Below are 13,673 nucleotides of genomic sequence, written 5' to 3' on the forward strand. Positions count from 1 at the left end.
TCTTAATTTACTGATACTATAAGTAACCAAGAATGGTGGTTCCCACGGAAATAAAGCATCACAGGCTGTCCTTGATCTCAGGACCTCTTTCTACTGCTGCTCTCACAAGATACCGTGTAACATTTCACTACAGAGTAATCCAACAGAAGCCCTCTAAAGAATATTGCAACTTAAGTTTTATTTGTAAACAAAATTCCAAATTCCAGTCACCAATCTGGCAGAGTAGAGTAGGAGGCCTCACTGTGGAACACTTTCATTTGTTTCTTCGTATAAATATCAGCTTTATCAGCCCTAAAGATTAGAAATTACTGGTTCGAACTGAACAGTCCTAGCCCAGTGACGCAAATGACCCAAGGATAAGGTTTTCATAGGTTTGGCCTGAACATACGCATTTCCTCCTCTTACTCAGTGGCTTTAGGTGAGACAGTCTGAGGGTCTTGACAGCACACCCCTGTTAGGGAGAGATGAAGTGAGTTTCACGCTGCACTTTTACCTGTCTTTAGGATCCTAATTATCGTTAAATGGTTTAATCAAATTTTTGTCCTAAAAAAGCATAATAGGTTAGCTGACCAATGATTAAAACATTATAGATCCGGAACGAACTAGAGAAGGCATGCAAAATTCAGATGAGAAAGTTTTTAAGTGATAGCTCCAGCTACCCCTCCAAATATCACAAAGGTCTAGCAGAATTGGAATTAAAAAAAAAAGTCCTCTTGCACGGTTTATTTAAAATAAAGCCTTAACCTTAAAATTCCCCTGAAGAAGGTGTTAAAGCAAAGTAGGTATTCAGGCTCTGACCAACAAGGGGATGTAGACAGGCTGTCACCCAGGAGGGGCCGTTAGAGCTGGGCTCCCTGGGGATGCAAGGGGGTCCCACGGGGCAGTGGGCGAGGCAGATGCAGAAAGCACACCCAGCTGCCCCCACAACGCAGAGGAGCGTGGGGTGGGGAAAGGGAACTAATTCCACGCTGCCTCCGGACCCCAAAGGCGAGGTGCGGGGGCGGGGGCGGGGGCGGATATCCCAGTGAGTGCTGCAGGAAATGATATCCAGACTCGGAGGGTGGATCTAGGAAGCCGCCAGGGCGAGGGCCCGGCGAGGGGGAGGGGGTGGGAGTGGGAACGTAGGATGTGGCTCCAAGGGGCAGGATGAGGGGGCGGGACGATCGAACGCGGATGTCGAGCCTAGGGAGGGCAAGGAGGGATGAAGAACTAGCGGAGGGACGAGGGTGCAAGGAGCGGCTGGAGAGAGATGGGCTGCGGGCCTGGGGGCGCTGCCAGAGCGAGAGGAGGCGAAGCCCACGAGCTGGGTGGGCAGGAGGGCGGCAGGGTCTGTCCGGGCGGGGATGGGCGGGCGTGGGGGTGCGCGGGCTGGGGCGCGGGGGTCGCAGGGCCGCAGGTCCGGCCCTGCCGGCGCGCACTTACCCCACTCGAGGAACTCGGCCACGTACTTGTCGCGGCGCAGGGCCGAGTGGCTGCACTCGGTGTACAGGCAGACGAGCACGTCGAGCAGCGTTTCCACGCTCAGGGCGCTCTCGTTGCGCCAGGGCCCGTCCAGGAGCAGCTGCTCCAGCTTCTTGAGCCGCACCTTGGCCGACATGGTGCCGCGCGGCCCGCTCCCGACGCGCCGGCCTCTCACCGCCGGCTCGGCCAGTCCGTCAGGGCGCGCCCTCGGGGGCTCGGCGGCCGCGAGCCCCGGCAGCAGCGGCGCCTCCTCGCCGCCCCGTCCGCGTCGTCGCGCCCCGGCCTAGGCCGACATCTTGGGCTCCGTCCCGACGGCGCAGAGTCTGGGGCGCCGGGCCCCGCGGGTCCATGGGCCGCTCTCCTCCCCTCGGCGCCGCCGCCCTCCCAGCTCGGGAGGCCCGCCTCCGCCTCGCCGCGCCCCCGCCGCCCTCAGCCCCGCCCGCGGCCGCGCCCTCCCCGCCGCCGCCGCCGCCGCCGCCGCAGACTAGGAGCGGCGAGGAGCCTAGCGCTGCGCAAGCCCGGCCGGCGCCCGAGCCCCGACCCCAGCCCCGACCCGGCGGCCCAGCCCCGCGGCCCGCAGCCAACCAGGGCGCGGCCAGCACCGGCGCAGCCAACCACTACGGGGCCGGCCGCCGCCGCGCTGACCTCAGCGCGCCGCCCCGCCCCGCGCCCGGCTCCCTGCTCCCTGCTCCCGGCGGGCTCGGGCCTCGCCGCTTGCCGTAGGGAGCCGGGATGCTGGGAAGGCAGGGCCGGGCCCGGGGAGCGGCGCGGGGCGGGAGGTGCGGGGCGGGGCGAGTGGGCCGCTGAGATTGCGGAGCCCGCGCATGCGCAGAGCGCGCCTGGTGGGCGTGTGCGCCTTCGCCCTGCGGACTCGGTGCCTTCAGTATTCGGGGTCCGACCGCGCGCGTCGCGGATCCCGGGACCGAAGACGACCCCAAGTATCGGAGAGGCAGAGTCGCGATCTCAGGCCGTCGAGCCGCGTCCCGCAGTCTCCGCGGGCCCATGTTGCCTGCGGGGCCTCGGACCTGCCCGGCCGAGGTGGGCGTCGAGGGCGGCCCGGCAGGCGCAGCTCTGATGGCCTCGGCGGGTTGTGGGCTATTTAAAACGGCTTGTCCCAGCTCGAAGCGGTCCTGGAAGACTCGGGCCCTACCCCTGACTTTACCGATGAGAGACTGAGGCCCAGACGGTGTGGGGTCAGGGCCCAGGCTTCTGGGGGCTGCGGCCAAGGTGAGAGCCAGCGTCCCCAGTGCCCGGTGGATTCGTGATGGCTTGCAGAGGGTTTCAGTTTCCACTGTCCAGCCCTCCCTGCAGACCAATGCCTAGGTGTGACAGTTTGGTAGGAAAGGGGCCGGATATTTGTCTCCAGGCTGGGTTTGCCTAGCGAGTCGCTGCATTTACTAAGATTGTTGGTTAATTTGGGTGGCTGGGGGAGGGAGGCTGATGGAGATACCCCCCAACCCCAACAAACCCTTGGCGTCAGGAGAGGAGGGGCTTTTCCTGGAGCTTGCGGAAGGTCACCGAAATCGTGGGGGTATCTGAGAGCTTCTGGGGCGCGCGGGTGCAGGGGAAGGGGTCATGCTTCCGTGGAAGCGGTGGCCTCCAGGTGGAGCCGATGAAGGGGCAGATAGGGGTTTGAAGCAGGAGGTTAAGGGAGCCTGAAGCAACACTAATCTCTGGAGCTAAAAATAGGAGTGGGCCTGGCGCGGTGACTCACACCTGTAATCCCAGCACTTTAGGAGGCCGAGGTGGGCGGATTGCCTGAGCTCAGGACTTCGAGACCAGCCTGGGCAACACGGTGAAACCCCGTCTCTACTAAAATACAAAAAACTAGCCGGGCGTGGTGGCGCGCGCCTGTAGTCCCAGCTACTCGAGAGGCTAAGGCAGGAGAATTACTTGAACCCGGGAGGCGAAAGTTGCAGTGAGCCAAGATCGCTCCACTGCACTCCAGCATGGGCAACAGAGCGCGACTCCGTCTTAATAATAGTAATAATAATAATAATAATAATAAGAGGAGTGGCTGCCTATGCCGGAGTTGTTGACTGGAACAAGACGAGGAACCTTCTGGGCTGCTGGTAATGTTCTATGCCTGGATTTGGGTAGTAGTTACATGGGAGCACGCATAAGTAAACATTCTTCAAACTGTCTTCTTAAGATGAGTGCATGTCACTGTGTGTATGTATATATAATACCTTCATTTCTTAAAGGCAGGTGAAAACAATCCGGCGTTAGAGGTGAGAGTACTGGTTGCCTTTGGGGTATCAACTGGAAGGAGGCACAAGGAGAGGCCTCCAGGGGGCTGGGAACATTCTGTATCTTCATCACAGCCGTTTTGTAACGTTGGGTCTGTAAATGTGTATAAATTCATCAAACTGTATTCTAAATATTTGCATGTTACTATTTGTGTATGACACCTTAAAAGTTTTTTTTAAAAAGTCTGAGCAGATCACCTGGCTCAAAATCAAAGTTAAATCTTCCCCCTTGGACCCCTTAGGGCCTGAGATGAGCAAGGGGAAAGGGGGCTGTGCCTGGTGCCATCTCCTTCCCCAAACCTCCCTCGGCTCGCTCAGCCCACTTCCACCCATCTAGAACCACCACCGGGAAGGGAGAAAGGGAGAAGTGGGGAAGGGCTCCAATCCCATCTGGATTGGCAGAGGGTAAAGCTGACCCTGTCTCTCCTGGGAACATTCATGGGCTCCTCGGTGTTTCCCTGCTGCTTTGTCTCCTGAAGTCCCCTTAACTCAAGCAGATGTGCCACTGGGTGGATGCTTACCTGGTGGCTGTGGAGGGGAGGGGCCCTCTGCCCTTCCTGAGGGACTTTTGGACAGGACCTAAATGGATCCATGGGTCTTGTGCTTGCTCATCCACCCAGCTCACATCTGTCCTCAGGAAACACTGGCACACTCCTCGCCCCAACATTAGTGAACAGGTGGGTCCCAGCACAGCAGCATAGCTCTGCCTCTGAAAGAGCACGTGAGCCCTTCCTGCCACTGTGCCCTCCAAATGGAGCGCCAAATATTGAGCTCTCTGAGAAATCCCTTGGAAGCCACCCTCACAGGCTTAAAGTGAAGGAAGGAGTGCCTGTCCTCTGTGTCCCCTGGCAGGATCACCTGACCAAACTTTCTCTTCCACTCTCATCTTTTATTCCTGAGTGTGGGACAGATTCCCAAACATTTCTCTTGACAATCTGCCCATGGCGATCTGACATAGCATTTGAGAATTCCACATCTGCTCTCTCTTCTTGCCTCCTGGAAATTTCCATTTACTGTTCTTATACATTTACAAATGTACAACAAAGGTCATCGTGCCTTTGGTGGACAGTCCTTGTATTGGTCTGCCCTCGCTTTCTCTCTCTCCTGAGCCCCATGCCCTGTGAGTCTGTGCTCCAGCTCCACTCTGATCATAGGATTCTAGAGGGGCTGGCACCAGGGTGGACATGTGACCCAAGACCCTAGCAGCACTTCATCCCCCTTCAGTCATGTGACTGAAGCCAGGCCAATCAGAGAACTTATTTGTTTATGTATTCATTTATCTATTTATTTTTTAGAGACATGGTCTTGCTCCGTCATCCAGGCTGAAGTGCCTTGGCATAATCATAGCTCACTGCAGCCTTGAACTGCCAGGCTCGAGTAATCCTCCCATCTCAGCCTCCACAGTAGTGGGGACTACAGGTGTATGCCACCACATCTGGCTAATTTAAAAAAATTTTTTTAGAGAAGGAGTCTTGCTATGTCGCCCCGGTTGGTCTTGAACTCCTGGTCTCAAACAATCTTGCTCCCTCAGCAGATAACTTATTTAGAATGTTTTATACTGGCTGGGTGTGGTGGCTCACACATGTAATCCCAGCATTTTGGGAGGCCAAGGCGGGCAGATCATTTGAGGTCAGGAGTTCGAGACCAGCCTGACCAAAATGGTGAAACCTTGTCTCTACTAAAAATACCAAAAAAAAAATAAAAAATTAGCTGGGTGTGGTTGTGCACACCTGTAATCTCAGCTACTTTAGAGAATGAGGCAGGAAAACTACTTGAACCCAGGAGGCAGAGGTTGCAGTGAGTCGAGATGGCGCCACTGCACTCCAGCCTGGGTGACAGAGCGAGACTCCATCTCAAAAAGAAAAAGAAAAAGAAGGCCGGGCGCAGTGGCTCACGCCTGTAATCCCAGCATTTTGGGAGACCGAGCTGGGTGGATCACTTGAGGTCAGGAGTTTAAGACCAGCCTGGCCAACATGGTGAAACCCCGTCTCTACTAAAAATATAACAATTAGCTGGGCATGGTGGTGCATGCCTGTAATCCCAGCTACTTGGGAGGCTGAGGCAAGAGGATCACTTGAACCCGGAAAGCGGAGGGTGCAGTGAGCAGAGATTGCACCAGTGCACTCCAGCCTGGACAACAGAACAAGACTCCATCTCAAAGATAGTAATAATGATAAATAAAATAAAAAATAAAAAGAATGTTTCATACTAAAACTGGGAGAGAGAATTTCTTGTCCTTTCCTTTAGACCCGGGGTGGGTAAACTTTTTCTGTAAAAGGCCAGAGAGTAAATGTTTCAGGTTTTATGAACCCTACAGTCTCTGCATCTACCATTATAGCAAGAAAGCAGCCATAGACAATGTAGAAACAAATGAGCATGACTGTGTGCCGGTAAAACTTTATTTACAAAACAAGCAGCAGGCTAAATTTGGCCTGCAGACCCGTAGCTTGCTGCTCCTTGCTTTACAACACAAGCTATGATGGTGAGACTTCAGCTCAACAGCCAAAACACCTGTTAGAGAAAGAAAGAGAAAAATGAGAGAGAGATCTGGTTACATGAAACAATAAATTTTCCTTTTTTCTTGGCCAGGTGTAGTGGCTCATGCCTGTTAATCTCAGCATTTTGGGAGGCCAAGGCGGGCAGATTGCTTGAGCTCAGGAGTTCAAGACCAGCCCAGGCAACGTGGCAAAACCCCATCTCTACAAAAAATGCAAAAATTGGCCAGGTGTGGTGGCGTGTGCCTATGGTCCCAGCTACTTGGGAGGCTGAGGTGGAAGCATCACTTGAGCCCAGGAGGCAGAGGTTGTAGTGAGCCAAGATCACACCACTGCATTCCAGCCTGGGTGACAGAGCAAGCAAGACTCTGCCTCAAAAAGAAAAAGCAAATTAATTTCTGCTTCTAGCCTAGATGGTGTGATCGGGACCAGATTTACTCTCTTACCCGAAACAATGAAAAAAAAAAGAGAAAGAAAATGGACAAAACACTTAAAACAAGGATTTTCATGACACTAGAAATCAGGCATCAAAGGACAGTAATCAGCCAGGTGTGGTGGTATGCACCTGTAGCTCCAGCTACTCTGGAAGCTGAGATGGGAGGATGGCTTCAGTCCAGGGGTTCAAGGCTGCAGTGAGTCATGCTTGCACTACTGCACTCCAGCCTGGGCGACAGAGCAAGACTCTGTCTCAAAAAATGCATATTTTTGAAAAAGGACAGTGATCCCTATCCCCGAGACACAGGAAAGAGGTGGCTCTATGACTGCCCTGCCAGGGAGGGTAAAGAGGTGGCTCTATGACTGCCCTGCCAGGGAGGGTAAAGAGGTGGCTCTATGACTGCCCTGCCAGGGAGGGTAAAGAGGTGGCTCTATGACTGCCCTGCCAGGGAGGGGCAACTGAGGTGGAGCTCAGTGGACTCCCTGAGGCGAGGAGACAGAGCAGAAACTGAAGAGACCAAGGCAGCTAGACCTCTCAGGACAGAGTACCATAAATGAGTGAGCTGCACAGAGAAAGCCCTGGAGATGGGTAGAGAGTCTCCTCAGGCATCCAGCAGCACACTGGCCAGTGCTCATGCGGATGGAAGCTACCGCAGGCTGGATTAGGGGAAATAGTGCCAAAAAAGATTGGAGGAAATGGTGCTTGATGCTCACACAGACTGAGAGTAGTGTTGTTTTCCACTGGCCAGACTGGAAAAACTAATAATTCACAGGCATTGGGTAGAATTCTCAAGAAAGTTGTACCTTGGTAATAGGATTCTACCACTAGGAAGTCATGCACTTGCCTTTCCCCCAGCATCCCAGAAAAAGCTCTAGACTGAGCACTGCTCCGGCTCTGCCTAACGAATTACAAATATAAGACACAAAAGTACTAGTTTCCAAGTAATTTCATCCCAGAACAAAGCTCAAGAAAATGTATAGGAATACAAAATATTTAGCACCAAAAAGGTAAAATCACAATGTCTGGTATCCAGTCAGAGATTACCAGACATTCAAAGCACAACCTATGATGAGGATGCCGTCAATTAATCAAAACCAACCCAGAACCTACACAGATGTTAGAATTATCAGAAAAAGATATTAAATGTTATTATAACTGTATTTCATGTGTTTGAAAAAGCTAATAGAATCATGAAAATCATTTTTTAAAACTGTAATAGAATTTCTAAAGATAAGAAAACTATTTCTGGGATTTAAAATATACTGTATGGGGTTCATGGCAGGTTAGACATTACTGAACAAAAGGTTAGTGAATTTGAAGAAATAGCAATAGAACTTATCCAGAATAAGACAGTGAGAGAAAACAAAAACAAAAACATGAACAGAGCATCAGTGAACTGTGGGACTATTTCAAGTGGCCTGATACATGGATAATTGGGATCCTGAAGGAGAAGAGCAAGAAAGAGGAGGAACAGAAAAAATATTTGAAGAAATGACTGAAAAATTTCCAAACACAATGAAAATTACAATCTCACAAATTCAAGAAGTTCAGTTAATCCTGAGAACAGGAAATATGAAAAACAACAACAACAACAACAAAACACCGAAGCACATCATCATCAAATTGCTCAAAACCAGTGATAAAGAAACAAAATAGGCCAGGCATGGTGGCTCATGCCTGTAATCCCAGCACTTTGGGAGGCCAAGGCAGGTGGATCACCTGAGGTCGGGAGTTCAAAACCAGCTTGACCATCATGGAGAAACCCTGTCTCTATTAAAAATACAAAATTAGCCAGGCTTGGTGGCACATACCTGCAATCCCAGCTACTCTGGAGGCTGACACAGGAGAATCACTTGAACCCGGGATGTGGAGGTTGCGGTGAGCCGAGATTGCACCATTACACTCCAGCCTGGGCAACAAGAGCAAAACTCCATCTCAAAAAAAAAGAAACAAAACAAAACAAAAAACCAAACACACCCAGAGAAATAAGACACATTACATACAGGGAAACAGAGATAAGAGTGACACCAAATTTCTTATTGGGAACCACTAAGTGAGAAGACATTGAACCACATCTTTATTTATTTATTTATTATTTTATTTATTTATTTTTTTGAGATGGAGTCTCACTCTGTTGCAAAACACACACGTACACACACACACACACACACACACACACACCCAGCAGCATTCCATTGTAAGATGAGAGTAGGCCCAAACATTTCTGGGAGGAACAAGTAAACTTCCTGAGTAGGTGCCTTAGACTCTAATAGTATTTGCTCCTACTGTTTTGCAACATTTCTTTTCTTTTTTTTTTTTTTTTTGAGACAGTGTCTCACTCTGTCATCCAGGCTGTAGTGCAAAGACACAATCTCGGCTCACTGAGACCTCCGCCTCCTAGGTTCAAGGATTCTCCTGCCTCAGCCTCCCAAGTACTGGGATTACAGGCGTGTGCCACCACACCTGGCTAATTTTTGTATTTTTAGTAGAGATGGGGTTTCACCATGTTGGCCAGGGTGGTCTCGAGTCAACCTCAGGTGATGCGCCCACCTCGGCCTCCCAAGCATGAACCACTGTGCCCAGACATTTTGCAACATTTCTTTTTCTTTTTCTTTTCTTTTCTTTTTTTTCTTTTGAGATAGAGTCTTGCTCTATCGCCCAGGCTGGAGTGCAGTGGCGTGCTCTTGGCTCATTACAACCTCTGCCTCCCAGTTTCAAGCAATTCTCACTTCTCAGCCTCTCGAGCAGCTGGAATTACAGGCATGCACCGCCATGCCCAGCTAACTTTTGTATTTTTAGTAGAGACAGGGTTTCACCATGTTGGTCAGGTTGGTCTCGAACTCCTGGCATCAAGTGATCCGCCCACCTTAGCCTCCCAAAATGCTGGGATTACAGGTGTGAATCATTGCGCCCGGTCCTGTGACATTTCTTAACCTGCAACTACACCCTAATGGAAAATACTTTGTTGTGATCAGTCAACAGAAAATGAAAAAGTGGGTCTGGCCCACAAATTTTTCTGCCTGGAGTGCTAGCTCCCGTCAGAGGTAGACAACTAGTGCTTTACAGACAAAGGAGAGGCCCAGAAAGCCAGCATTGAAGAAAAATCCTTGCAGAAGGCAAAACTTGTACATTGATTCACAGGCTATAGCTAATGGGTTGGCTGGACAATTAGACACTTGAATAAAATTTTCCAGGTGGCCTAGGGGACAGGCAAGGGGATGGATTTCTCAGAATGGGCACAGAGTACCCATGGGAATGAATGCTTATTCATTCATGGGCACTTACTGGGGAGGAGGCTCTCAGTACCCAGGTGGACAAGACAGCCTCTTCTGAGGACATCCATTGGCCTCCTCCCTCCCCTTCCCCAGTGCTGCTCAAACAGCCCGTGGGCAGCTGACTGAGGCAGCAGAGATGAAGGCTATATAGGGACTCAGAAGCATGACCTTTCCTCACGAGGCTGATTTGGTATCCATTTGGCTGAGTGATTTGGTATCCATATGGCTGAGTGCCCAACCCTCACAGCAGGGACCCACCCTAAGCTCCTAATGTGGTGCCATTCCCACAAGGTGCAGTTGCCCGGTGGCCAGCTTGATGACATTGGACCCCTTCCGTCATGGAAAGGGCAGTGATTTATCCTCACGTGTTTTATGTAAGGACTTGTTTTTCCAGCCACATCACTTCTCTCAGCACTACCATTTGTGGACTCGGACAACGCTTTATTTATCCCTCATCATGGCAACACAAACACCATCACTTTGGACTGAGGGACTCATTTCGTGTTGAAGGAAGTGTGGCGGAGAGCTCATGGCCATGAAATTCCCTGAATTTACCATGCTCCCCATTACCCAGAAGCAGCTGGTTTGAGAGAATGGAGGAATCATCTGCAGAAGACTCCGTTAAGGTGCCGGATGAGAGCCAATAGCCTATGAGGTTAAGCTGCCATCCTACAGGGTGTGGTGCGTGCCTCAAGCCAGCAAATGGTATGCGGTGCCATCCCCCGACACCTCAAATGCATGGGTCCAGGAACTGAGCAGTGGAGGCAGGAGGGGCCCTTCCCATTATTACACCAAATAACATACTGGAGGAATTTTGCCTTCCTTCCTGTGTGTGACCTTGGGCCAGTGTCCAGGAAAATGTTTCCATCAGGAAACACAGTCACGGTTTCGATGGATTACGGTGGAACTGCCCCTCCCCCCACTGGCAATTTCCAGTTCCTCGTGCGGCTGAACCAACAGGCAGAGAAGGGATCACTGTGCTGGCTGGGATGACAATCCCCATCCTCAGAGGGAGTTTGCATTGAATTGATTCTCACACCGAGGCAAGGCACGACTTACCACAGTCATGCACCACGTAATGATGTTTTGGTCAGAGACTACCGCATCCATGACAGTAGTCCCATAAGATTATAATATTTTACATATATATTTTTTTCTTTTTTTTTTGAGACAGAGTCTCACTCTGTTGCCCAGGCTGGAGTGCAGAGGCGCGATCTCGGCTCACTGCAAGCTCCGCCTCCTGGGTTCACACCATTCTCCTGCCTCAGCCTCTCGATTAGCTGGAATTACAGGCATGCACCACCACGCCCAGCCAACTTTTGTATTTTTAGTAGACACAGGGTTTCACCATGTTGGTCAGGTTGGTCTGGAACTCTTGGCCTCAAGTGATCCGCCCACCTCAGCCTCCCAAAGTGCTGGGATTACAGGTGTAAGCCACCGCACCCAGCCAATATTATATTTTTACTGGACCTCTTCTATGTTTAGAGACATAAATTCTTGCCATTGGGATATAGTTGCCTACAGTGTTCAGTACAGAAACGGGCTGCACAGGTTTGTAGCCTAAGAGCAAGAGCCTGTACCATGTAGCCTGGGTGTGTCCATCTAAGTTTGTGTAAGTTCACTCTCTGATGTTCACACAACACTGCCTAATGACACATTTCTCAGAAGGCATACCTGCCACTAAGTGACGCATGACTGTAATTTTTTTTTTTTTTTTTTGAGACAGGTCTTGCTCTGTCGCCCAGGCTGGAGTACAGTGGCACAATCTTGGCTAACTGCATCCCTGACCTTCCGCACTCAAGTGATCCTCCCGCCTTAGCACCAACACCCCACCCCCTGCCCCTTCTCAAGTAGCTGGGACTGCTGGTACACCCACCATACTTGGCTTTTTTTTTTTTTTTTGCATTTTTTTGCAGAGTTAGAGTTTCATCATTTTGCCCAGGCTGGTCCCAAACTCCTAGGCTCAAGTGATCTGCCTGCCTTGGTCTCCCAAAGTGCTGGGATTACAGGCATGAGCCACCACACCCAGCTGTGACTGTACTTCTTGCTCAATGTTTTTTATTATCAGGAAAAGGGAAGGGAGCTCATTAAAGACAAGTCATAAAGGAATCAGATTCTGAAGGAACAAAAGTTTGGGTTATCTCACTAAGGCTGTAAAAAAACAAAAAGGGCTGGCCAGGCGCGGTGGCCAGCACTTTGGGAGGCCGAGGCAGGCAGATCACTTGAGCCCAGGAGTTAGAGACCAGCCTGAACAACCTAGTGAGACCCCCATCTCAAAAAAATACAAAAGCTAGCCAGGTGCACTGGCTCATGCCTGTAATCCGAGCACTTTGGGAGGCCGAGGCAGGCAGATCATGAGGTCAGGAGTTCAAGAACAGCCTGGCCAACATAGTGAAACCCCATCTCTACTAAAAATACAAAAATTAGCCAGGCGTGGTGATGAGTGTCTGTAGTCCCAGCTACTCGGGAGGCTGAGGCAGGAGAATCGCTTGAACCCGGGAAGGCTGAGGTGGGAGGATCACCTGAGCCTGGGAGGTGGAGGCTGCAGTGAGCCGTGATTACACCACTGCACTGCAGCCTGGGCGACAGAGTAAGACCCTGTCTCAAAAGAGAGAGAAAAAAAGTGTTGCTGAGGAGCCAGCCGAGGGGAGGGGCCATGGGATGGCGGCTGAGGAACGCTGCCTAGGCAGCATGGCTGGGGGGCATCCGTCAGCGGGCTGCTTCCCTCCTGCCCATTCCCACCCCCTCCCACCTTAGTGAAGAGGCTGGCAGTGCCGGGCTCTCAGCCTTTAGGTTGGTGCACACACAGTCGAGGGTGATGGGACGTCATGTGCCCTGGGTGCTGAAGACACAGGGCAAGGGTGGAGACCAAAGGTCAGCAGGGTGGATAGCTGCTGGATAGCTGCCTTTGCCCCTCCAGACCCACTCTCCATCCTTCTCTGTACCCCAGGTGGGCTGCGCCCACAGGCCACCTGGCCCCCTGACTGCTGGGTTTGGCCAATGGGGCCTCTGGCATGTGGCTGGGAGCTGGGGGAGAGGGAGGGAGTACTCGTTCCCCACGTTCCCCAGGAGCTGCGCCTTGGCCACATCTTTCTGCTGAAGTCTGGGGTCCCTCTCCTCGGAGCTCCTCTCTCCAGGATCCGGCCACTTCTCCCTCTTGCCGTCCTCAGAGGACCCAAAGGTGGAAACAGCTCCCACCCCTGCCTGACTTGCTGGCACCCTGCCCACACCTCGGTAAGGTGGCCTCTCTCATCCTCTCCTCCATCCCCTGCGTCAGTGTGACCCCTTCTGGGACTGCCTAAGACGCGACATGCACAGTGACACTCATAGCGGTGCTCCTGGTTTTAAAAACGAAAGCTTAGGCCAGGCACTGTGGCTCACGCCTGTAATCCCAGCAATTCAGGAGGCTGAGGCAGGCAGATCACGAGGTCAGGAGTTCGAGACCAGCCTGGCCAATATAGTGAAACCCCATCTCTACTAAAAAATATGCAAAAATTAGCCAAGCATGGTGGCATGCTCCTGCAGTCCTAGCTATGCGGGAGGCTGAGACAGAAGAATCGCTTGAACTCGGGAGGCGGAGGTTGCAGTGAGCTGAGATGGAGCCACACTCCAGCCTGGGCGACAGAGCGAGACTCCTTCTCAAAAAAAAATAAAGGCCGGGCAAGGTGGCTCACGCTTGTAATCCCAGCACTTTGGGAGGCTGAGGCGGGCGGATCACGAGGTCAGGAGATCAAGACCATCCTGGCTAACACGGTGA

The 13,673-nt window shown here is 51.9% G+C and overlaps 1 protein-coding gene across 5 annotated transcripts in view; it reads right to left on the reverse strand.

The window, feature by feature from the left end:
• CDC42BPB (CDC42 binding protein kinase beta) overlaps positions 1–1,999 on the reverse strand; it is a 128,013-nt gene extending 126,014 nt beyond the window's left edge. For 2 of the 5 annotated variants that reach the window (XM_034938206.3, XM_034938204.3), the window contains exon 1: positions 1,423–1,999. In XM_034938206.3, the coding sequence (XP_034794097.1) occupies positions 1,423–1,597 (175 nt within the window). In that variant the 5' untranslated portion in view covers positions 1,598–1,999. The remainder of the gene's footprint in view (positions 1–1,422) is intronic. The other 3 variants (XM_034938205.3, XM_034938203.3, XR_010109841.1) reach the window with 2 other exon arrangements.
• Positions 2,000–13,673: the final 11,674 nt, after the last annotated feature.

This window comes from Pan paniscus, chromosome 15, assembly GCF_029289425.2.
Source record: "Pan paniscus chromosome 15, NHGRI_mPanPan1-v2.0_pri, whole genome shotgun sequence".
Taxonomy (NCBI): domain Eukaryota; kingdom Metazoa; phylum Chordata; class Mammalia; order Primates; family Hominidae; genus Pan; species Pan paniscus.